Source organism: Coenobita brevimanus, chromosome 33 (assembly GCF_032717465.1).
Source record: "Coenobita brevimanus isolate Jiangsu-jjx chromosome 33, ASM3271746v2, whole genome shotgun sequence".
Classification (NCBI taxonomy): Eukaryota; Metazoa; Arthropoda; class Malacostraca; order Decapoda; family Coenobitidae; genus Coenobita; species Coenobita brevimanus.
The window spans coordinates 1,892,423-1,919,103 of record NC_136986.1 but is presented as its reverse complement, the minus strand read 5'-3'; the positions used below and the strand labels follow the sequence as shown (position 1 = coordinate 1,919,103).

Genomic DNA, 26,681 nt, shown 5'->3' with positions numbered 1-26,681 from the left:
TTTCTTCTGTAAATATTCTACACACACCTTCCACGTCTCCCATCTGCTCCAATTCATATTTGCCCAATCGTTCCTCCACTTCTCTCTTATACTCTGCCTTTTTCTCATCCTCCTGTAACCTTTCCACTCTCCTTGCAACTACTCCTTCCTCTCATCTTTCCCTTCTTCTATTCCTCCAACTTTCTTGTACTTTAATTCTGGCCATCACCAAGTAGTGGTCAGAAAGTCCACTCCCCCAGCCTCTATACACTCTTGCATCCATTACACATCTTCGCATCCTTTCATCCACACACACATAATCAATCATTGCCTTCCTTTCATTCAGTTCACCACCCACCCTTCTCATCACTCGCCATGTATACCTGTGGATCATTTTATGCCTGAGGAGGGTATTGGCTATCACCAACCCCCTCCCAGCACAAATGTCCACTAACGCACTCCCATTCTCATCTATCTCAGCAGGCACACCCCACTCACCAACTATTCCATCCACCTTCACATTCCCAACTTTACCATTCATATCACCAATCAAAAACACTCTCTCATTCCTTCCAAACTTTTCCATGCACACTTCTACATTTGTCCAGAACTCTTCTCTCACTCTTCTAGCACGATCTTGCGTTGGCGCATACACACACACAATCGCCCACGTTTGTATTCCAACTTTCAACGTTACCCACACAATCCTTGACCCAACTGATCCATACTGTCTTATGCTCCTCTTCCATCTTTTACTCACAACTATACATACTCCTTCCTTTGCCCTCTCATTCTCACCTACTCCTGCACATATACCCCATCCATACTCCCATTCTCTCACACTTTCTCCTCTCCATTTTGTTTCAGTTATTCCACATACATCCACTTTCGCATCCTCAAGCACCTGGACAATCTCTCTCTCTTTCACCTCATCATTCGCTCCCCTTACATTCCAGGTTCCAATTACAATGTCCTTTGTCCGGTCCTTGGTCGTCATCGTTTGGTCAGTCCTTGTCCGAGGCTTATTGTTTGTTTTTAGTGCGCGAGAGATTGGGTGGTGCACGAGCTCACGCACAGGGAATTCGCGTACTGGGAATACATAATCTTATGGGAATAATTACATATTGGCGGTACCCCCTCATACCTGGACATTTTTTGGCCCTTAGAGACATAATAAAGGTCATATGTTTCAGACATTGTACTAAAGCTATAGCTACAATAACAAAATATGGGTAGTCACCTTAACAACAGTAGACAACAGGCCTGATGACCTTTAATAACAGGGGTTCCAAGGCGCGGCAACACTTACAGCGCCTCATTGCCCACCGCACCTCCCACCACACCAACACTTCCCTCCACAGACTCCTCTTGAGCACCTTCCCCAGGAGCATCAAAGTCACTCACTTCGGCCATAAACCCTTCAAAGTCCAATGCTGACACTTCTGACATTGCATCCTCTTCATCCTCAACAAGAACAGGAGCAGATGATGTCGATGGTTCCGCAATTTCACCAACTTGAGCCCGTTGTGTGTAGCTTGTTATGAGCGTCTGTCTTCTGTTTCTTTCTTCCCTGTGCCTGTCTGTGTAGAAACGGAAGAGTTTGTCGATACAAACCAGAAGTTCCTCCGTTCTTAGGTTGCTCACTTCCTGTTCCTTCACCTCTTCCTTGAGCTCATCCACGGCAGCAAGGATCTTGCTAATGTTTGACATACACAGCTCAGTCCTGCCTTCCATCACGCATCAACATGACAACACGTGACGCACTGTGTGAGGGTTGGTCGCGCACTAGTAGAAAATGGCATTTTTGAGCCACTCCTTGCCTCTGCCTCGCGTTCTATGCAGTAAACTCACGCATTGAAGGGTTTTTGGTTATGATTTTTGGTCATTCGTGCACAAGGCGTATTGCGCACTGCGATGACGTGCACTGTGCAAACCTACTGTATATATATATATATATATATATATATATATATATATATATATATATATATATAGTAGACCACATTGGAAACTTAGAACTGTTTCTGGTAGTCAGAATTATTTGGTCCAATTCTGGCACTCATGTTTGTTTTAATTCCATAAATCTAGTTTTGTTCAGTTTCAGTTTTACGTGCCCTGTAGGCTGATTTTAGCAAAATAAGTTCCAGTAATTCCATCCAGTGTAGGGTAATTCCACCAGAATTTAGCCATGTTTCAGCTTTGACTTGTTGAGTGCGATGATGTAGTTTTCATTTTAAATAGGCTACTACCATATGGTATTACTCAGCTTATGTAGGAGAGGTTAAAGAAAGCTTTATTAAACATCTCAAGTACAAAAATCTCTCCTAAGCTGAATAGAATTATTTAATGGAAGAAGGAAGAAAATAAAATGTAATCACATTGAAGAGGTTAAAATGGGGCAAGGGGGGAACGATTTATATAATTACCTAGCCACAGGAAAAATTTGGTAATAATCTTGTATTTTTTATCTGGTTGTGGTCCAGTAAGAGACATGATAATTTGTCTGTCTGTAATCAGATACTTTAATTCTGAAGAGAGTGGCCACAGACAAATTGCTCCCATGTTACCATGTCCTCTGCCATCACTCTGCCCTTTCTCCAGTCGCCACCACCCTCATTCATATATTGTACATTTCCATTGTGTCCTTCTGTGTTATCCTCAGTTACTCTCTCCTATCTCCCCCTCGACCTCACATCTACACTCTTCTGGTCAATATCTCTCTCTCCATTTTCTGCTCACTGCCAGATAGTATCAGGTTACTTTTCTAAAGTGGATTGCAGTCTTGTAATATGGTGCAGTCTTTGGCTATGGCAAAAATTCATTCAGTTCAGTTTCTCATTTCAGGTCAATTTGCAACACAGTCATGCTTCAATGGACGTTTTGGGGATGAGGAAGGCAGTGACCAGTTTGGTGCCACTGTAATGCTCTTTGGCAAGAGGAAGAACGAGAACTTGGTGCAAGGCAGGATAGAGTACGTTGAGGTCACTGAGGCAGGACAGGTTAGTGAGGCTACAACTGAACTACCACACTGAATGCCCTATTTGGGCAGTCTTAGGAAGCTTCCTAGCACCTCTTCCATGGCATTAGTATGCATATTGCACCTTGTCATTGTGTTATTTTTGTCTTTAATACTGTACTAGGATAATTTTATTTACCTTACTTCCCACCATATACTGTAATGCACATTTAACCAAAACATTTTGCTTAAAAAAGTCACCCTGTGTATTGTACACAAAGGTTATGGTTTGGGATGAGCATGTGGGTTAAAGTGAATGGTACCCACAAAGCCGTTTGCCAGAATGCTGAAAATACATTCAATCCTCGTAAATCGCGGCAATTTGGGTCTGGACCACTGCTGTGATTTACAAATTTCATGATTTATGAATAATAACTCTTATGTGAAAAATTAATTTGGGCCTGGACTTTAGCCAACCCACCCCCACAGCACCATACCTACACCTATCTAGGCACCATCAAACACAAACATACAAATTTAGGAATATTCAGTGCATGTATTAAATAGAAACAAGCCATGTTAAGGGATCTCACCTTAATCGTATGATGAAATTGCTTATGTGAATGGAGTGGGATGGTGTTGGGAAGAACTTAGAACCTCTCAGTACTTGTTCTTCCCAAACTCTTTCGCCAGCTTTGAAAGCTTCTCTCCCCTCTCACCACGACGATTGAGCTCCAAACGTTGACTGTACAACAACTGTGGCAGCTTCTTGACGCCACACTGCTTAGAGCGCTTCATCTGGGGGTCGGGAGGGGTCATGGCAGGTAGGAGACGGTGGGAAATTGCACAAAAAAGGCAGGTAACTCTCGTACTCCACGGCGACGGTCTGTAGAGTGTGGACTGGCGGGACAAGAACAACAACAACATGACGGCGTTAGTATGCACATATGCCACCAGGGACACGCGGTGATTGGTTGTTGGATCACGATTTTCAATTTGAATGCCATGGTTTACGGTTCTTCTCGGAAAAGGCCCACTTGGGTGCCTAGATCCGTGATATTCGTGACTTAACAGTGATTTAAGGTTGCTGGCAGTCTGACGGCCACCTAGCCGTGATTTACGAATCTGTGATTTATGGACACGCGATTTACGAGGATTGAGTGTAATGATGAAATATGAGAGCAATGGCTGCAATCAGTCAGAAGCGACTAACTTGATGGCCTTAGTAATTACTCATTAAATTTCAACAATGCAGACTTAGAGGAGTGTGCATTGTCATAAATATATCATAAATAAACAGTAAACAAAGTATTGTGTGAGTTATATATACACACACACACACATGGAACAATTATGCCATCAGTAGATTGTAAACAAAAGAGAGCTGAGCACATGTTGGCAAATGCAAGGTGGCAGTGAAAGATTTGTTTATTTGTATATTTCCACTCTAATCCTCAAAAGTCTGGCTATTTTTACTGGGCACCACAGCGCGCTCTTTCTCCCTGCTTGGGAATGATTCCGAAAGTAGCCTGTTTTGAAACCTTAATGTCTCAGAAATTATAGCACTTAGGGAAATAAATTAACCCTTTAACCGCCGGCTTGTTTTGCTTTTTCTTGCGGCTCCCGCAGGCATATTCGTTCTCCGACAGACTCTCTAAAAATTTTTGACAGAAATCAGTTATTAGTCCTAGAATATTAAAATCACATATGCTTATGGCACATACTTTCAGCTTTCTCCTGGAATGTTTGTTGAGCTTTCGTTGAGTACCGTAGGACTTGTGGAGACCTCTGAATTTGGGTAACAAAGTCTCCACTTTACACTTCCCGACAGCCCGTAATATGATTACCACAGCCTGATATTATCACTAGAAACACTATTCTATGATTCTCAAATAGTTTGGAATCCATACTCAAAAAAAAAAAAACGCTGTGAAAGCAATGAAAATTACGAGGGCGTATGACCTTCCCACTTGCGCTAGTTCGCTGCTGGTGTTCTGTCATTTATTCTTCATAAAAACACTCACAGTTTATATTTCTATTACTATATAACACTTATATATATCTACAGTCTTTATCAATAAGTTTCCTTCAGTAACAGTAGTTTATTGTCACTGTAGGCATTCAATTTCTTTCAGTAAAATACGTAGCATTCACTTTCTCATCCTGTATACTAGCATTGAGAGTGAATGTCACTTTCACCTTCATTCTCATAACTCATAGTATTCATACATGCTAGAGTGAAACTTTCATTTTCATTACTCCTAGTGTATATACTCGTATTCTTATAATACTACTCATTTACATTTCTGTTTACGTTCTCTATTTTATTTACATTATTTACATTTCTGTTTTATTTACACTGTGTTATGCACTGTCACTTGAAGTAACTTATAAAACTATTTTCCACTGTTCACTTATATTTACATTCATTGCTTTCACTTGCTGTTTACACATTATTTACAATTCCACTTGCACTGGTCTACTCAATAGAAAGTTCATGGTCACTCTTTATCAATTGTCAGCCCTTTACCTCTTTCCACACGAGGTTTAGTAGGGGGTAAAGGTCACAGGGCCCTTTGCATGCGGCTAAAAAGCAGCGGAAGTTAGCAGGAGCGAATCAGACGTACTTTCACTTTGAAAGACGACAGTGAACTGATAGTGGTGGCCTCCTGAAGCCTGGCTAGGGTAAGTGCAATACTACCAACTTCAGCCTTATGAGACCAACTAATATATAACAGTGAAATGATTGGCAGGAAACCAAGACAATATATAATAAATTAAGTAGTTCCAGGTGAATGTAAATATCACTTAGGCTTCTCCCTTCCCTCCTTATATGTATATTTATTACGAAAATAGATTATACGGCATATTTCAACGGGATATAAACAGTGAAAATTAGCAAACTAGTGCACGTGAGGTGTTGTCAGGTGATAATTAGCCAATTCCAGGTGTATGGCATTATCACTTACCTTATTTCTTTTTTGTATATATTATTTGGTATAAGAATAGGGCATAGGGCTTATTTCAATGGATGAAATCAGTGGAAAATTCCAGGGAAGATTTACTTAGCATAGAATACAATATGGTGGCCTGCAATAATTAGGTAGTTCCAGGTTAATGTAAATATCACTCAGGCTTCTCCCTTCCTTTCTTATGTATATTTTTATTACGAAAATAGATTATACGGCATATTTCAAGGGGAAATAAACAGCGAAAATTAGCGAACGAGTGCACGTGAGGTGTTGTCAGGTGATAATTAGCCAATTCTAGGTGTATGGCACTCTCACTTACCTTATTTCTTTCTTGTATATATTATTTGGTATAAGAATAGGGCATAGGGCTTATTTCAATGGATGAAATCAGTGAAAAATTCCAGGGAAGATTTACTTAGCGTAGCACAGCCGGGCAGGCGAGAGGATAGGGTAATGGAGAGGAGGTAGGGAGGGGAGTCAAGAATGGGGAGAAATGGCTGAATTGTTAACAATGGATGGGAGTACAGATGAGATTAGGAGTGCTGACTAGTGTTGGACATTGGTAGTACTGATAGATGATACAAGCCACCACTTGAAAGCCCAGGCGAATTCAAAATAACACAGAATCACAAAAGTGATGATTCCTTGCTCCCAAGTGTCACGAAAGTGACGCCCCACGGTTAAGGGGTTAAAGACCACATTACTCACCAATTCTTCTTCTTGTGAATGAAAGTATCCTCTTGTTAGTAGGTTGTTGTGTTGATGAGTGATGACATGATGAAGAGGACTTATTTGCAGTGCGAGAGGTAGGATGTATCCGTGTGTGTGCTTACATCCCAGACCATGACTTTGCTTTCAGTGTGATAACTTCTCCATTACTAGATAAACTAGACACAGTGGCATCCAAGGCATGCCCTATGGCACTATCACTGAGCCCTTTCCTAATGTCCTTGGAAAGAGGCTTGGCAGGGGTGGATGAGGCAAAAGTCCATATGGGGCAGGAACGGCATTGAATGAGAAGGTTAAGAAAACATCTTACACCTGGCAGAGTCAGACAGGCAACTGACGTGTGGTTAGCTCAGCTGGCTGGACTCTCTCCCTAGCTTTTGGTGACGAGATAAAGTGGCAGCCACTTCAAACAATGGCAGAAAAACACTTGTGGTTATAGCCATCCCCTGGTGTCCCCAATCCATGAACATTTCGTTGGATATAACCATCACCTGGCATCTAGGGATTAATAAATAACTTATTGCAAAATGTTTCTTTTACAAGTTATTGGTGTATGTTGAATATAAATAATGAGTAAAGTAAATTGAGTAATAAAAAAAATCCATGCCAAATCATAGGTGAGCATTATATGGTGGGAAATACAGTACTGTAAAGACTTTAATATACAGAAAAGGTAGGCACAGGATATGAGGTCCTAGGGAAGCTCATAAGTCCATGAAAATACTACAGTGAATTTATCTAAACCTTGCAATTTAACCCTACCTGAGTTTCCGTTCTTGCAGCTGATTGGCTATCTTAATGAGGAGGACCCTGGTAGTAAAAAGCTTGTTGTGTTTCCATTTTCATTTTTATATTCTGTAGCTGTAATTAATATTAACATGTGAGTGTTAATAACAAGTGATAACCTAATTTGGGAAAGTAATAAGTAGCATGTGAAACAATAGTATAACATATTTTGGAAAGAAGTACAGTACATGTAAATTTTAAATTCAACACTGTTGATCCCGCTCAACCACAAATTCCCGGGTTTACAAGCGGGAGTTTGTGTATCTGTCAGAGTTTACAATTAAGTCAGTGGTGTAGTAATATTGTACCAGGTGGTCAAGGTAGAAGGGGCTTTACAGGGAAATTACAAGGATGCTTTCTTGACATTTTATTTCTTCTACTACTGTTCAGCCCCTAGCTCAGTCTCATTCAATCCCTTAAAACTGAAAAGTAATAATTTTTTGTCTAAGAAACAAACTCAAACATTTAACTTCTTATTTTGCATAACATCAGTACTCAAACATATTACTTCTTCCTCAGTTATGTCTCAACATTATGATACATCATTCATGTATTTTTCTACAAGCATTCATCACAGGACAACACAGATATTTTGAAATTTAATACTGTACATCAGTCACCTTGTAGCATGGCCCCTGAGTCCATGGTGTTTGTTATGGTAATGACAACATGTTGGCCCGTTTGCACAAGACAGATCAAAACAAATCTGGATTGAAGAGCTGACACCTTTTGCACATTGTTACTAAACTACAAATGAAGATATAGTTCTTATTATTAATATACATACAATACAGTATACGGTACAGTACAGTATATCTGTAATTGCATGCAAATAATGAATGTGATGTTAACGAATATAAAAACCATTTACCACTGTCATTTAGCATCTTCTAGTTACATAGCAAATTTAGTGTAGGAACTCAATTGGACAAATATGACGCAGGCTTGTAGAAGTGTAAGCAAGAGAGGGAGCGATGAATACCTTCGATAGTTCTGCTATGCACACAGATCCATAAAATAAAAAAATTTCAATACAAAAATCTTCTTCTTTCTCTGTACATCTTTTTCCACTTCCATGTGGGGTTGATGTTTCTGACTGCCCTCCTCTACCTAGCCTTTTCCTACACATGATCCTTTGACAGCTCTTTTTTTCTCAAATCCTACCTTACGCTGTCCATCCTCCTCTGCGTCGGTCATCCTCTCTTTTTCCTACCCTGTATCTCCATCTCCATCATTCTTCTCCCCGTATATGTCTCGTTCATTCTCATCACGTAGATGTACCTCTGCGGTCTTCTTTCCTTTACTTTCTTTGATATATCCACTACCTTCAAGGTTCCTCTTATTCTTTCATTCCTGGGCTTATCCATTTTAGTTGCCCCACACATCCATCTAAGCATCTTCATCTCCGCTACATCCAACCTCTGCGCTTTCTTCACTTGCCATGTTTCATCTCCATACCTCATTGCTGGCCCTACTACCATCTTGTACACTTTTCCCTTAACATTTACACTAATTCTACGATCACATAGAACCCCAACATCTTTTTATACATATTCCACCCTAATTGCACTGTGTGTGTTATCTCTGTGTCTAGATTTCAATCCTCAGCCACCATCAAACCTAGGTATTTAAACCTATCTACTCTCTTCAACCTCATCCCTTGCTTACTAATCCTAAGGTCTTGATCTTCATTGAACCTCAGGTATTCCATCTTTTTTGTACTTAAATCTTTTGTTTTCCAAAGCCTCTCTCCACTGCCCTAATTTTAACTCTACTACATCTCTGCTGGTACTGCATAGCATGATGTCATCAGCAAACAGCATGCACCAGGGAGACTGATTTCTTTTTCCATGAAACATCACATCCATAATCAAATTAAAAAGATATGGGCTTAAAGAACATCCCTGATGTTAACCAACTCCAACTGGTATCCATTCCATTAATCCAACACTACTTCTAACCTGTGTTCTTGCTCCTTCATACATATCTTGGACCATCCTCACATACTTCCCAGCACTCCCTTCTCTCTCATACACCTACAGACTTCTTGATGTGGCACTGTATCGTACGCATTCTCCAGATTTATAAAGAGTATGTGCAGTCCCTTCTGCTTTTCCAAGTGTTTTTCCATCATCAGTCTAAGTGCAAACACTTCATCCGTCGTCCCCCTACCTGGCATAAAACCATATTGTTCCTCTCCTGTAGATGTTTCTTCCCTGATCCTTCTGTACATTACACCTTCCCAGATCTTCATGATGTGAGACGATAGCTTTATCCCTCTGTAATTTCCACAGTCCCAGATGTCACTCTTCTCTTAGTAGATGGGCATGATAACACTCTGTCCATTCTTCTGGCATTTTTTTCTGGTCGTATATTTCCTGCATGAAATCCCATGGCATATAAATCCTGTCTTCCCCTAAGCTCTTCCACACTTCTACTGGTACAATATTTCATCTGGTCCAGTTGCTTTACTGTTTTTAATTTTCATTAATGCTAATTTTACCTCCACTTTGCTAATATCCAGTGTTACACCAAGGTTCTGGACTCATTCCCCAAAGACTACCCTCAGATTTAAAAGGTTTTCATAATAGCCTTTCCACCTATCCTTGATCATATCTTTGTCACTTAAAACCACTCCACTCTCATCGTTAACCTATTTTATTTGAATGAAATCCTTGGTTTCCATATCCTGGGCCTTGGCAGTCCAAAAGATCTCTCTTTCTCCTTCAGGCATTTCCATCTCTTCATACATTTCATCCAGCACCTGCACCTTCATTCTTGCTGCTGCTGTCTTTGCTTCCTTTTTAGCCCTGGTGTAGTTCCTGTCTTCTTGCTGTCAAGATTTATCCCACATCATCTTTGCAGCTTTCTTGGCTTTCACCACCTCCTGCACTTCATCATTCCACCACTACATCTCCTTATCTCCAGGAGGTCTCTTTTCGGATGTTCTCCCTAGCACTTCTTCACTCACTCCTCTTATCACTTGGCTGTTATGCCCCCACCACTCTTGCATTCCCTCAAGCGATCTTATTTCATCCAACATTCTCTCTTTAAACTCCCACTTTGCCCCTTAATCTTTGAACCTCCACCACATGATGTTCGGTGAAAACGGTACAGGTCTACTTTTCTTTCCGTTCTTTATCTCCCAATCCTTTACTACCACCCTGTGCTGTCCTGCCACACTTTCTCCATTTATGACCTTGCTGTTCATCTCTTTCAGCTGGGATCTCCTATACATGAGAAAGTCAATCTGACTTTCTCTTTCTCTGCTCTTGTAGGTCATAAACTGATTTACTTTCTTTTCAAACCAAGTATTGACAGTCACCATATTAAATGACAAAGCACAATCCACAATCCTTTCTCCTTCATCTTTCAATACAAAAATGGATTATATAGATATAAAGGAACTTAGCTAATTGAATGAAGTCCGTTGTGTGTAATATACTAGGATAATAGGTTATGAGGAGTCATCATAGTAAAAACTGTCAAAGTACACAACTGAGGAAAAAACTGATGGGAAAAGTGGACCATTTTCTCACAAACTTCTGTACCAAGGGTGGCACCTGTTGTTATATCGGATCTGAATTTGCAGTTGACACTGTTTTAAACTTCACTGCAGCTAGCTTTGATTACTCACTGTATAAACTATCTAAAAATTACCAAATATATCTCTGTAGTCTGTCGCTCTCCCAGTGCTTCTTCAGAACCTAGTGTATTTGACTCCATATCAACACAGTTGAGTAACCTTAACCTTACCCTTAGCACTGAAATTACCATTTAGGGTGATTTTAAAGAACGTAATGTAGAAAGGTTATTGCACTCTGCCAGGACAGACGATACTGGTCTAGAGTGCGAGCTGTTTGCAGAATCGTTTAATCTCGTGCAGTTGGTAACGCAACCAACCAGAATACCAGATAATCCTTACCATAATCCCCATCTCATGGATCTGTTCCTGATAAATAATCCAGATCAATACAGGATAGAAGTGCTGTCACCACTTGGATCCTCTGACCACAATCTCATCAAAGTCTCATTAGTTGGCTCCCCGAACCCACCTCATTCTGAACCTGTCAGGATGACCCAATGGCACTTTGACAGGGCAAACTGGGATGGATTTAGAAATTTTCTTGCTGACATTCCATGGTAGTCTTTCATCACTAGTAATATCAGTTCTATCCAGTCACATTTTAATGACTTAATACTAACTTGTATGGATTAATTCACACCAAGTCAACAGTTCACTAAATAATCAAACTCTCAAAATGGTTTGATAGCAGTTGTGCCAGAGCAATGGCCCAAAAATCATTAGCATGTAACATCCATCCATCCATCCATCATCCAATCCTATGTTGCCCCATGAGGTGCATAGGAGTCAGGAACTAGGCAAGTTGGTCCAGGTATTTAAGATGAAAGTGACCAGCCTCACTCATCCCTGAGTGGCATTATGTGAGCAATATACCCCAACCATCCCTTGGATATAAACCTGCACTGGCTCAGTCCTAGTGGAGTGCCTTCATTACCTACTAAACCACCAGGCTCCATAATTTGGTTATATGGTTACCACCCATCGTAGTAAATGGTTTCCTGGTGTATAGGAAACCATTTGGCTTGTTCATTCTCATCATGTAGCTGTACCTCCATAGGCAGAAGGAAGAGGAAAGAATGAGGAAAGACAGGAGAGGGAGTTTAAAGACACCAGTAGGCCAAAGGAAGAAGAGAGAATGAAGGAAAGAAAGACAAAAGAGGAAAGAAGGAAGAGAGGAAAGGGCAGACACCCAAAGCATCACTACATCGAGTGAGTGGATGGTGAGCACCCCCACTTACCGTCTATAACTTGTACTTAAAATCTAAAACATCTGAATCACTTTGTCAACTTAAAATTGACAGAAACCATGCAAAAACAGCAATAAATCTCGCTAAATCAAACTTTCTTAAAAACCAAGCATCAAAACTACTCAACAGTCCTAATGACAATAGAATATTCAAGTCATCTCTCAGTTCGTTCAATAATAACTTTAACAAGTCATCACCCATTCCCACACTAGAATCTTCAGATGGTAACATTACAGATGACCCATGTGGTAAAGCAAATATCTTTGCCAGTACTTTTGCCAGAAACTCTGCCTTAGAAGATGTCAGCCAGAATGTCCCTGTACTAGAACTTGACTCTCCAAAATTGTTCCACTTAAAATACAGACTAGATACATAAAATACATCCTTGACAATTTACCAACCAACAAAGTTTCAGGCCCAGATGGAATTCATTCAGTTGTTTTGAAGTTCTCCCCATAACTTTCCTCCTGTATAGCTAAATTATTCAGACTATGCATACGTACATCTTCATTCCTTGATGCATGGAAAGAAACCAATATCCACCCAATTCCAAAGAAAGGAAGTTCCTCTGACCCCTCTGATTACAGATCAATAGCTATCACATCTTCTCTTGGTAAAGTATTTGAAATTGTAGTTAATGAGCACATACAGTAGTTAAACATCTTGAATCCAACAACTTAATTAGTGACAGACAGTATGGTTTTTGCCACGAAAGATCTATCTATCTACCTATCTATAGCCCGACGCCCTAATCCCGCAAAGGGTGGCCGCAGACAAAACGCCTCCAAGTCGCTCTGTCACCCACCATTTGACTATCCTCCCCCCAACTCACCCCCCCCTCCCTCATATACCTCTCAACTCCATCCCTCCACCTCATCCTCAATCTACCTCTCCCTCTCCCTCCCTCCACCTCACCTGCATACACCCTCTTAGTCAGTCTTTCATTCTCCATTCTCTTCACATGTCCAAACCACCTCAGTGTATTTCTCCTAATCTTCTCAACCACATCCACATCCACCCCATAGCGTTCCTTCACTTCTTCATTCGTCAACCTGTCCCTCCACGTCACTCCACATGCTCCTCTCAAGTAACTCATTTCCATTGCTATCACTCTTGACTTGTTCCCCTCTTGCAAGGTCCATGCCTCGCTTCCATACGTCAGGGTAGGGATCACAATATTATCATGCAGTGACTTCTTAACTTCCATACTCACCTCCCTATTTCTCATCACTGCTTTCAGTGTACCAACAACTTTCCTTCCCTGCTGTACCCTTTCATGCACTTCATCCCCCAAAGTTCCATCCTTACTCATCACACTACCCAAGTACTTGAATGCACTCACATTCTCCATATTCTCACCATCTAACCTTACTGATCACTCTGTGACTTCATTCCTCTCAAACACCATAACTTTACTTTTGTTTACATTAACTTTCAGATTCCTCCTCCTACACACTGTCCCAAATTCATTCACCAAACCTTGCAACTTCCATTCATCTTCACTCAACAGTACTGTATCATCAGCAAACAGCAACACCGGAAGCTTCCAAATCTCATCCTCATTCATTAGAGCCACCCCCACATCCACTGCCCTACCCTGCACCTCCTTTACAACCCCATCCATGTATATATTAAACATCCATGGAGACATCACACAACCCTGTTTCAGTCCCACATTGAGATCAAAGAACTCACTCAGCTCACTATCCACTCGCACCGTAGCCCTAGCTCCCTCGTACATACTCCTCACAGCACTCAACAATTCCCCCTCCACTCCATATATTCTTAATACCTTCCACATACCTTGCCTATCTATTTTGTCATAAGCTTTCTCCAAGTCCATGAAGGCAGCATACACTTTCCTTCCCTTCTCTAGATACTTCTCCATTAAACATCTTAGAACAAATATCTGACCTACACACCCTTTTCCCTTCCTAAATCCCCCTTGTTCTTCTCCAACTAGCTCTGTTATAAGCCTAACCCTATCAATGAGTATTCTACCATATATTTTACCAGTCACACTAAGAAGGCAAATACCCCTTTGGTTACCACATACTTCTCTCTCCCCTTTTCCTTTGTATAAAGGAACAATTATACCTGATTTCCAGTCCTCCGGAACCCTTCCCTCTTCCCAAGCCAATCTACACAACTTCCATATCCACTCCACAGCAATCTCACCCCCATACCTAAGCATTTCACCAAACACTCCATCAATTCCTGGGGCCTTTCCCAACTTAATCTTCTTCATCGCGTCCACTACTTCTGCCCTACTGATCTCTTCCTCCCTCCTCTCATCTCTTCTTCTCCCAGCCATTCCCCAGCCACTTATACTCACACTGCTCTCACTCTCTACATTCAACAAATCCTCAAAGTGCTCTTTCCGTCTCCTCAGTTTCTCTCTCTTCTCCACCAACAATCTATTATTCCTATCTTTCACTCCCCTACTATTTCCCCTTTCACACTGCCTTACTTTCATTACCTCCTTCCAAAACAATTTCTTACTCTCCCTCCATTTCACACTCAGATTCCTCCCAAACTCTTCATCCACTTTCTTCTTACTCTCCTTCACCAGTCTCTTCACCTCCCTTCTCCTGCTCACATATACCTCTCTCTTCTCTCTCTCATCTTCTCCCCTACCTCTACTCGCTAACCATTCACTATATGCCTTCTTCTTTTGTTCCACAGCTCGTTTCACCTCATCATTCCACCATGCTGTCCCTTGCACACCCCTGCATCTCCTCCTCACTCCACAAACCAACTTACACGCTGCGCTTATCTCTTCCATGAATATCTTACATACGTCTTCCACCTCTTCCATCTGCTCTAGCTCATACATTCCCAACCTTTCTTCCACTATGCTCTTATACTCTGTCATTTTCTCACTATCTTGCAATTTCTCCACTCTTCTCACAGGAGCTGCTTCTTCCTGTCTTCCCCTTCGTCTCCTCAACCACTTTCTTTGCAGCTCTACCTTGACCATCACTAAGTGATGGTCCGAGACTCCATTCCCCCAACCTCTCGACACTCTTGCATCCAACACTTGTCTTCTCATTCGCTCATCCACACACACGTAGTATATCATTGCCTTTCGTTCAACAAATTCACCATCCATCCTCCTCATTACTCTCCATGTATACCGGTGGATCATCTTATGATGAAAGTAGGTGTTGGCTATTGCCAACCCCTTACAAGCACAGATGTCCACCAAAGCACTTCCCTTCCCATCTATGTCAGCTGGCACACCCCACTGACCAACCACTCCACCCACTCGTACATTCCCAACTTTGCCATTCATGTCTCCAATCAACAGCACTCTCTTGCTTCTCTCAAACTTGTCCATACACGCTTCTAGTCTCGCCCAAAACTCATCTTTCACTCTTGCCACTCGATCCTGTGTCGGAGCATACACACATACAATTGCCCATGCTTGTATACCTACTTTCATCCTCACCCATACAATCCTTGCACCCACTGTTCCATACTCTCTTATATTCTCCTTCCACTTCTTGCTTATCATCAGACATACTCCCTTTCTTGCCCTCTCATTCTCATTGACTCCCGCACATTTACCTAAACCATATTCCCATTCTCTCACCCTTTCACCTTCCCATTTAGTTTCAATCAATCCACATATATCCACTTTTGCATCCTCAAGCACCTGAACAATCTCTCTCTCTTTCACTTCATCATTCAGTCCTCTCACATTCCACGTTCCCACCCTAAGAATGTCCTTTGTCCGTTCCTTAGTCATCAACGTATGGTCCGTCCGGGTCCAAGGCGCTTTATTCGCTTTTTTAGTTAGTTCTTTTTATGGGGTGGGGCACTAACCCACCACCAACCCTTTTAGTCACCTCGTACGACAAGCAGGGATACTGGGGGAGTATTCTTGAAACCTGCCTACCCCCAGGTATTGATATACTCAATCTCCTGACTCATACCATCCATCAATCAATTGACTAACATGGAGAAACTCATGCAGTAGCCCTTGATATTTCTACAGCTTTCAGCAGAGTGTAGCACTGTTCCCTGCTCTCCAAACTCCCTTGCTATGGACTAATGTCTTTTGTTCCTCTGCTTTCCTCAAATCTCAGCAACAGAAAAATAAGAGTAAAAGCAGATGATGAATATTCCAATTTCCACTCAGTTAATGCTGGCGTGCCCCAAGGATCAGTTCTGGCACCAACCCCATTCCTAGTTCATATTAATGATCTCTTATCTGTCACCCACACTCCCATCCATTCAAATGCAGATGACTCAATGCTTCACAGTTCGTTTACACTCAGACCTCCATTCACAGAGTTTAATATTTCTGACTCTCAACTCAGTGCAGTCATTTCCATAAATCAAGACTTATCTGAGGTCACTGAATGGGGACAATATAACCTTGTCTCATTCAATGCTAGCAAAGCCAAATGTGTACAATTTATTAATAGACAGATATTGCCAAATTCATATATTACTTTTAATACTAGTAATATTCTCAACTCCAAAAGTATTGAAGTTCTCAGTGTTTCACTCAACAGTGCCCTCAGCTGGACCTCTCATGTCAGATCACTTGCTAAAACTGCCTCAAAGAAACTTGGATTATTGTACAGAGTCTGTAACTTCTTCATTGACAAGCAGTGAGCTACAGTGTATAAGAGTGATGTGTGCTGTCAGCTGGAATATTGCTCTCTTTTGGAATGGATGTGGAGAGGTTGCACTAAAACATCATCATCATCCGGACCTCCTTTCTCACCATAGGGCAAGCAAAAAACAACTAGACAAAATTCAGAGCAAAGCTGTTTGAATTATTAATATCTCTGCTGTTACAAATAAACTACCTCCCCTACAAATAAGAAGGAATGTTGCCTCCCATGCATTATTTTATGGATACCTTAATGGCTAATGCTCAGACAAAGTTGCATCCATTGTGCCACTTGTCCATGACATCCCTCATTCTACACAGGCATGTGGTAGCACTCATGACTGGAATATCACACGTCCATATTGCAAAACTTCTGCCTATCAGAATTCTTTTATTCTCTGAACTGCTTCTCTCTGGAATTCACTTCCCCAGAGTTATTTCCCCCTAGACGTCAACCTACAGCCATTCAAGCCCAACTGTTACAGATTTTTTTATGAATGGAGGACGCCAATAATCTGGTGTGTGGATTATTTTTTTATTCATTTGTTTTTTCTTCTGTTCTCTTATCTAAGAAAAAAAAAACTTAATCCATCCTTCACCACACTGCCTGCCACCATCAGTGAGTTTTAGTAGGTATAACAATCAACTGTTAGTTAATATACTGTTCAAACTTGGATACAGATATATGTCTATCTATCTATCTATCTATCTATCTGTCTGTCTATCTATTTATCTATCTGTCTATCTGTCTATCTACATATACTATATATATATATATATATATATATATATATATATATATATATAGTGGTAGGTGGGGGCTCTCACCATCCACTCACTCAATGTAGTGCTGCTCTCGAGTGTCTGCCCTGTCCTCTCCTCCATCCTTCTTTCCTTCCATTCTCTTCTGTCTTTCTTTCCTTCAGTCTTTCCTCATCCTTCTGCCTATAGGTGACTTTACACTCCCTCTTCTGTCTTTCCTTCCTTCATTCTTTCCTCTTCCTTCTGCCTGTGGGTGACTCTACACTGAGTGACAAGCCAAATGGTTTCTTGTACACCAGGAAACCATTTACTACGCTGGGTGGTAACCATATAACCAAATTTTTGTGCCTGGTGGTTTAGTGGGTAATTGCGGCGCTCCAGTGGGATTGAGCCGGTGCAGGTTTATATCCAAGGGGTGGTTGGAGTTTATTGCTCAAGAAATGCCACTCAGGGATGAGTGAGGCTGATCACTCTCATCTTAAATGTCAGGACCAACTGCCTAGCCCCGGGCTCTTACTCTTTTCATGGGGCAATGAAGGATTGGATGATGATGATGATATACATATATAGATACATACATACATACATACATACAGTAGTCCCTGTACTATCCGGACGCCCACTTTCCACACATCCCCACTTACCAGATATTTTGGTCCTGGAATCCAATATTCCCAAAATGGGCCAAAAATCGCAAAAATTTCGAAAAAAAATCCGACTTTTTCCCCCCCGTAATTTGAACTCGGCGCGCACAGCATGGACCAGCTGTGTTTTGGTGTGTAGTTCCGTCGCCGTCTGCTAGCGCCCCTGCGTCCTCCCTACTTACTGCCCATCTCTTGTTGTGAGTGCATGCTCGTGATCAGCCCCGTGACCCCTGCTGCACCTAGCCCTGGCTCCACTCCATTGCCTCCCCAAGACAGGCCCTCATCCTCCGAGCCACAGCCCAGCACATCAGGCACAGCGGAGTCACCACTGGACGTGAGTTTGCCTGTCTTCAGAGTCGTCTGCAGTGGGTAGTCCATCACCATGACCCAGCAATGCACCCCTAGGCCACCTTCATCAGCTACTCTCAGACTCTGACAGTGATTAAACGGCAAGAACTCTCCACTGGACCACACGAGAATTTACAGTGTTGTGCAGTGAAGAAAACAGTGCATAGTGTTAAGAAATTAGAATTGTGAGTGCAAAGACTAAAGTGCAGAGTGCAACACTGATTTTATTGACGTTCAATGGAGCGCAAATTAGACTAGAGTGTATAATGTTAAGAAAATGGATATATGAGTGCAAAGACTTAAGTGCAGAGTGCAACACTTATTTCATTAAGGTGCAATGGAGTGCAAGTAAGACTAGAGTGCACAGTGTTAAGAGAATGGAATACTGAGTGCAAATGACTAAGTTCAGTGCAAGACTTAATGTACAGTGTACTGCAGGTGCTTCAGGTACTCTTTTTTACTGTCAGAGTCTGAGAGGAGGCAAGTTATTCATCGAGATGGCCAGGGACTTGTTGTAAGTACCCAGAATGTTTCATATTGTACTGTATTTTCCATACTTACCTCTAAAACCTCATTTCACTCTTTTATGTCCCTTATTGGTGTGAATAGGGTCTTAGGTGCTATGCATGTGCAGTAGGCAAGTGTTTTTCTGAGTTAGGCTTGGTTAGGGTCCATAAGTACCAGTCCAGGAGCCAGGGACTTGCTGTAAGTACCCAGAATGTTTAATATTGTATAAACTTACCTCAAAAACCTCATTGTTTGGTTCTTTTGCATTTATTTCAGTCTTTTATGTCCCTTATTGGTGTGATTTGGGTCTTAAATAGGTGCTATGCATGTCCAGAGGGAGTTGTATAGGTGTTTTTCTGAGTTTGGGTCCATAAGTACAAGTCCAGGAGGCTGGGGCCCACTATCCGGATGGGACCACTTTCCAGACATGCCTTTGGCTCTATTACATCGGATAGTGGAGGGATTACTATATATATATATATATATATAAATATACTATATATATACATTAGAGAGAGAGAGAGAGAGAGAGAGAGAAAGAGAAAATGATGGTAACAGTACTCAACATTGATGGCATTAGAAATAAAGATTTCCACCCCACATCATTAATGACTGTTAACCCGCCCCGTCCCGGAGACGTGAATTCACGTCCTCACATGATGTGCACTCATATCCCGGAGACGTAAATTAACGCGGCAACATTGCAAGGTCCCTAATTTGCACAATTTTCAATTTTTGCGAGTGATTTTTGGCACGTATACACGGGACACCTTCCTCTACAAGATGCCAGGCAGGGACAATGCCTTACCCAGCATGACCTCCTCCTCCTCCCCCCACATGACCTTTTCTCAGCAATTCACCTGCTATCAGTGACCTGGCCAGTAAAGCCATGTCATGCCATGGTACAAAATTCAGGGCCAGAGTGATTCCCCAATCGATGACAATGTGGAGGACAAACATTAGAGGAAGAAACAGTCAGAAATGATGACCAGGTAATGTGGCAAAAAAGGTCAGGAATGGTGATGAGTTAGTGAGTGAAACAATGCTTATAATGCCTATATTACCGTTTGAAAACCAATGTACTCTCGTACTACATATAAATTCGTACCAAATAAATAAATAAATACCGTTTATGAGTGGTGTAGAATAGTTATCCTCCCACAGAACTCGTTTTCTTTGCAGCCAGCCTGATAGAAAACCCTGTAAGGTAAGGAGGTACTCCTACCTGGATCGAGTATTTTAAACCTCAAGTGAGTGATGTCTCTATGAATTTTCGATGTTTCTCACCAAAAGCAGATGTTTGAGCCAAAAAAAAAAGGTCCAAAAATGTCGGGACTGGGGCGTACCACTGCCCAGAAAACGTCAGAATGGGGCGGGTTAAACAGCACTATTGGCACTCTACTTCTGTGGCTAAAATGACTAGATGTTAGGCTGCTTCTTTCCTTTGTTAAGAAACAATGCATTACACATAAAAGACCAAGAAAATATCATGATTAATAAACGTCATGGAAACTCTGATGTCTTCATCAGCATGATGATGTCATAAACCCAGGAATCTGTGGCTGTGTAGGATTGTCCTTTTCACATGCCACTGATTTCTTTCCCAGAAAGAAATAAGTGGCATCATTAATACTCACCTGTTGATATTATTTATAGCTGCAGAATATAAAGATAGAAAGAGAAACTTGATGAAGTTTCTATTACCCAAGTTCCCCTCATAATGATATCCTATTAGATGCAAGAATGGGAACTCAGGTAGGCATTAATTGCAAGGTTCAGATGAATTAACTATAGCTGACACACTGATTTCATCTGTACACAGTACCTTTTAATATGTATAGAAGTGTCTGTTTTCTGTCTGGTATTTCTCATTCTGAAAGTTAAGTAATACGGAAAATAAGTTGGGGTTTATTTCTAACATAATGCCACTCACAGGTGAGAGTGGTTGGACACCCTCACCTTAGATTCTGGGACTGAGTATCATAGCCCTGGGCTTCAGTGCTGCTGATGGGACAAAACAGGATTGGATGATAGATACAGTAGATAAATATTTATAATTTGCAGTTTGGCCACTGCCTTCTGCATTTTAGTTTGGTTGGTATAAACACAGTCCTTCCCTGTTTAGTATTCCAACGATCATTCTTTCCTGCCTTCTGTCTCCATTTCTTTGGTATCCCCCTTTATATCAGCATTCTGTTCCCCTTCCTACCTATCCACCTTGGCCAGCTACATCCTGCTCAACCATCTGATTGGCAGTAGAGTATGTGTTGGTTCCTTCTTCAGCCCTGTGTTCCAAGCTCATCCAGCGCCAGATTGTAGTTCCTCTCTGTACAGTGATCCTTGGTTATTATGCATAATTGGTACCTAACTTTGGTGAGTAATAATGAGATTGCATGATAACAAAATCACAGAACCTTTGGGATTTATCCTAATTGGTGCCAGGCACCCCATTTATAAACCCAAATTTTCCCCTTTACAACAGTTTAGACCCACTAAATATATACATACTGCTATGGTATCAGACACATACAGGCATGGTTAGATTAATAGCAAATGATGAAAAGGATACAGTAAGGATGTAACACATACCATATAGAGACCTGACATGGTCTTGATGTATAGGGTTCTGAGCCTAAGAGGTGGAGAATTAGTGGTCTTCACCACCTGGGATGAACGTCTTGAGTAGGGCCTCATCTTTGAATCCCTCAGAGTCACCAGAAATCACAGATAATGCAACAGTATTGTCGGCAAAAACCTGGTGAGGTGTGTGATAATGGAAGTTTTTTAGCAGAAAAATGCACAATAATGGCAGGAGTGCAGAGTTTCATCTAGCAGTGATAACTAGAACCTCTATAATTAAGTGCGCGATAACCAAAGAATCAGTGTACACCATCTCAAGCTTTTAATCATTCCACAGTAATCACTCTTTTCCAGGCATTCGCAGTCTTAATTGCTATCTCCTTAATTTTCCTGGGAACAGCAGAGTCAGCCTTGATTCCATTTTCTGTAGCTGTCATCTGAACACCTTTGTTGGTTTTTGTTGGTTCTTTTTTCAGTACTTTATTCTGGCTACTGTTCCGCTCTTCTCTGGTCCTGTCTGTGTTACGTCCCTCATCTTTTATGCTACAGTAGATGTGTTTAGGCATTTGCATCAAATACAGTAATACCCTGCTATACAATCCCCCTCTATGCGATACCCCACCTTTGTGATGTAAAAAAAGTAACACCCTTCCCTGCCCGTGGATGGCCAGTCCCCAGTTATCTGATGGATTTTTTTCTGATGTTTTTTTTATTACCGGTACCAATTTTGATGATATTTTAGACTTAATTTTTGTTTAGATTGATTTACAAACTGTTTTTAGACTAAGATTAATGTGTTTTGGTCATAGGTGGGGTGAACACTATCATTTTGGGGTACAGTTTACTGTTTAATTTTTTCCAGGCTTATTTTTGATAATTTTCAGTCAATATTTTTGGGTTTAAGTGAATTATAAACTGCATTTATGCATAGTTTAGCTTGTTTTAAAGCTATTTGGGGATTTAGGTGAGCAAGAAACTTGTTTTTGGACTCATTTGGATGGGTTTTGGACTTAGGTTGGGGGGGGAGATCCCAAGGGTCCCAAGCGCATCCCTATACTTTTCATGTTTTAACATCCCCAGTGACTGATAACCCGGCTCAGCGATGGGCTTTCCCAAACGCATCTCATCACTATAACGGGGACACCCTGTACAAGATGATTTTTGCCGAACTAAGTGAAGTTGTAGTATTCAGAGGGTAAACACCGTGTAGATATCCATTCAGTTACCTCTTTTCCATAGGCATTCCAACTTGGCCGCTACCCTCTGCACTTCCATCTGGTGGGCAACGTAAACACTTCATATATTCGAGGGTGTGCAGTCCATCGAACCTACAACCGTGCAGTGACCATCCATGCAGCAGATTACCTGACTGTGGAACGCAATGTGGTGTACAACAGCATGGGTCATGCCATCTTTACAGAGGATGGTATTGAAGAACACAATATTATTCAATACAACTTGGCCATCTACACACGTACTTCATCATCGCTTCTCAATGTTGACATTACACCATCCTCTTACTGGGTGAGGAAGTGTATTCTGTATTTAGCTGATCATTTGTTGCATGTGTAGCTGTTGTTGGTGAGTAACTGTGATCTGTCTGGCCAAGCAGACCCATCAACTGAAGGTAAGCAACCATCCCTGCAGGGCCATCCTGTACAGTGACCTGATATTCCTTTGTGTTGGCCAATACATTGCTGACCTGATATTCCCTTGTGATGGACAATGCTTTTGCTGACATGATACTGTATTCCCTTGTGGTGGACAATGCTTTGCTGACCTGATATTTCCTTGTGGTGGACAGTGCTTTGCTGTGGGGAAGATTGTGGAGGTTCAGTTCCTGGATGGGTGCTGCATTTGCATCTCTCCACCCAATTTACATGGGGGCCATAGTAGGCTCCACATCACAGTGTTATTTGGAAAGTTTAGTTTATGCTTTCTACAGTGGAAATGGGAAAAACAACATAGTTTTCATACCAGTCTAGCTAAAACTGTAGCATAAGATGGTAATGGTTTTTATTAGTTATTTTATTGGTGCTGTTAGAGGTTAGTAACTGCTAGTAGGCTACTGTATTAGAGAAAGCATTTGGAGACAGCCATGCCTTACATTATCAGTTTGAAATGAAAAGGTATCTGGAGAATTTTATTCCACTTAACTTCTTGAGCCATAGGTCAATTTCCTAAAACTTGAATGTTCTGGACAAAGAGAATGTAGACCCTGATCTTCACAACTTGAAGGAGGATATGGGACTGGTTGGTAGTAGCAATGGTGGTAGAAGTGTTGTTTAACAGCATGATTTTCTATATTTATCATTATTGGTAGTAGTGTAACAGTATGTTTTTCAATGTGCATCATTAGTGGTAGTAGTGCAACAGCATGTTTTTCTCAGAGGTGGGCGGTTCTGCCGGGACTTGTACCGACAGTGCTTTGTTAGTGCTGCTATCGGTGCCGGCAGTACTGTACTTTTGGGGATTTGTACCGCTACTGGTATTGCCAGTACTTTCTTAGCCATTTCCTTAGCGTTAGCAATAATTGGTACTTTTTTGTGAGAATGTGCTTATTGACAACAGACTCAGTGTGGAAGAAATGAAGAGGAGAGTAACAAACCAAATAGTTAGTTTGTTGGAGAAAGCCAGTAATGAAGCAGAAGAAGACTTGCAGTGTACCAGTGGCAGAGAGCTCAAAGCAGAACAGTCTAAAGAGAACAAGGTCAGTATGGAAGACCATTTCAAAGCATTGTATGACAGCAGAAAGGAAAACATGGAGACTGGGATTTGGTGAGAAGTTTCCTGAAAGAGAGGCCAGAGAAAGATGTAAACAGCTACGTGTTCCCATGCAAAGCATTGTTGGATTTATTCATTAGGTTAAAGATGCCAATCCCCTCCAGTGCTGCAGTACGATGACTATTCTTGATGGGAAAAGACGTCCTTAAACCAAAATAAGCAGGACAGAGTGATGATCACTTCGAAATGCTTGTACTAGTAATAATACAAAAGTACAAAAGTTGTAGACAGGAATATGTGGAAAGCGGTTTTATGAGATGTAATACATTTTTTAAGCTTTTATTTAAACCTGGGTACAGTGATAGAAAATGTGCGAAAGAAATGGAAAGTAGAGTGACACAAGGAAGGAAAGTAGCTGGTGCTATGAAGTGCTTGATAAAAAACAGAGGCTTAAGTGTTGCAGCTGCACGAGGCTTACATGAAGGAGTGTTAGTGCCAACGTTAACGTATGGATGTGAGACTATGGTGTGGCATGAAAATGAAAAGTCAAGAGTAAGAGCAGTGGAGATGGGACTGCTGAGGAATATATGTGGAGTACAGAGAGTGGATAGGATACGAAATAATGTGATTCATGAAAGATGCGGAGTGAGGAAGTCTGTTGACACCAGATTTGAAGAGAATGTCCTGAGATGGTTTGGTCATGTGGAGAGAATGGATGACAACAGAGTGGTGAAAATGGTATATCTGAGTGAATTTGAAGGAGGGAGGAGGCAAGGTAGGCCAAGAAGAAGGTGGAGGGGTATGGTGGATGAGTGTGTGAGGAAGATAGCTATGGAAGCCGGTGTGGCTAAGGGACTGACAAGAGATCAAGCTGGCTGGATGAGTTTTGTCTGGAGAAGCACATAACCAGGGATTTGGCACCTCTTTTTAATATGACAGCATTCAGATTGACTCAGTCAGATAGGGATATGTGAAGCCACAGAATTTGGTGAAGTTTCTTTTGGCTTATCCAATGGAGCCAGGATTCTGTGGGCTTGAATTGGGCAAACGTAGAATGTCTGGATGTTGCTACTCCTCTCCTTGCCCTAGGGTGGGAAAGAAGGTCCGGATGATGATGATGATGATGATTTATTTAAACCTGTAACCCCCAGCTATTCTCGTACTAAGACTTTTGTATAGGTTTGGTTAAGGGAAGCCTCAAATAGTTAATAAAATAGTACCACTAGCAAGTACCGATATTGCTACTACCAGTACTGTTTAAAAGTTATAACACTGTCGCTACTGCTGATACTGTTTTTGACCAGTACCGCGATCGCTACCGCCGTTACTTTAAAAGTACAGCTTTCCCACCTCTGGTTTTTCTGTATGCATCATCAGTTGTAGTAGTAGTAGTGGAGTACTGTACAGCTAGTAGTCAGAGTTGATTAATAGCAGTGGCTGTAACTGAATTGATATCCTAAGACTTTTTGACTTTAAAAATTATATATAATCAACTCACACATTTAATTCTTGAACTGTATAGGTTGTGAATCCAAACAACATTGTGCAACACAATGCAGCAGCTGGAGGGACCCACTTTGGCTACTGGTACCGGCTGGAGCGCAACCCCTCAGGACCCTCTGCTACTAATTCCTACTGCCAGAACAATGCACCCATGGGAATCTTCACCAATAACACTGCACATTCCTTTGGCAGGTGTGTATGTGTGTGTGTGTGTGTGTGTGTGTGTGTGTGTCTGAGGGTGTCTGATTAACTTAGCTGCTTATCGTCACCATAATTAGTTTTCCCAGTGCCTGCATTTTTTAATTTTAGATACATCTTGTTCAGCCATGGAACATTTTCTGTATCTATTCTATCTATCCTCATGCATATATCATTCAGTCTTTCAACCATTTTGTGTTCAGGCCTCTTGAACTGAATGGTAGAATTTGATTTATACATTTATTTCAGTACTAGTTTGTTTTCAGTAAGTTAACACAGTACGTGTGATCACAGTACGCGAATCGCATAGTACATGAGTGCCCAAAAATCCTAACCATTAAACTTTGAATGTGTGAATTTAGCCCACAATACGCGAGGCAGAAGCAAGGAGTGGCCCAAAACCGTTATTTTCCCAGACTATGCAACCCCCCTCCCCGCACGATGCACCCATTGTGATTTAGAGGCTTGTGGGGAAGTTGCTCAAGAGGAGTCTACAGTAAGATCTCACCAGAAGCAATTTCAACAATAACGTT

The 26,681-nt window shown here is 41.4% G+C and overlaps 1 protein-coding gene across 1 annotated transcript in view; it reads left to right on the top strand.

Moving 5' to 3' along the window:
* LOC145395711 (fibrocystin-L-like) overlaps nt 1-26,681 on the top strand; it is a 304,791-nt gene that overhangs the window by 147,798 nt on the left and 130,312 nt on the right. The window contains exons 53-55 of the mRNA XM_080269252.1: nt 2,824-2,978; nt 22,963-23,247; nt 25,970-26,142. Of these exons, the coding sequence (XP_080125378.1) occupies nt 2,824-2,978; nt 22,963-23,247; nt 25,970-26,142 (613 nt within the window). The remainder of the gene's footprint in view (nt 1-2,823; nt 2,979-22,962; nt 23,248-25,969; nt 26,143-26,681) is intronic.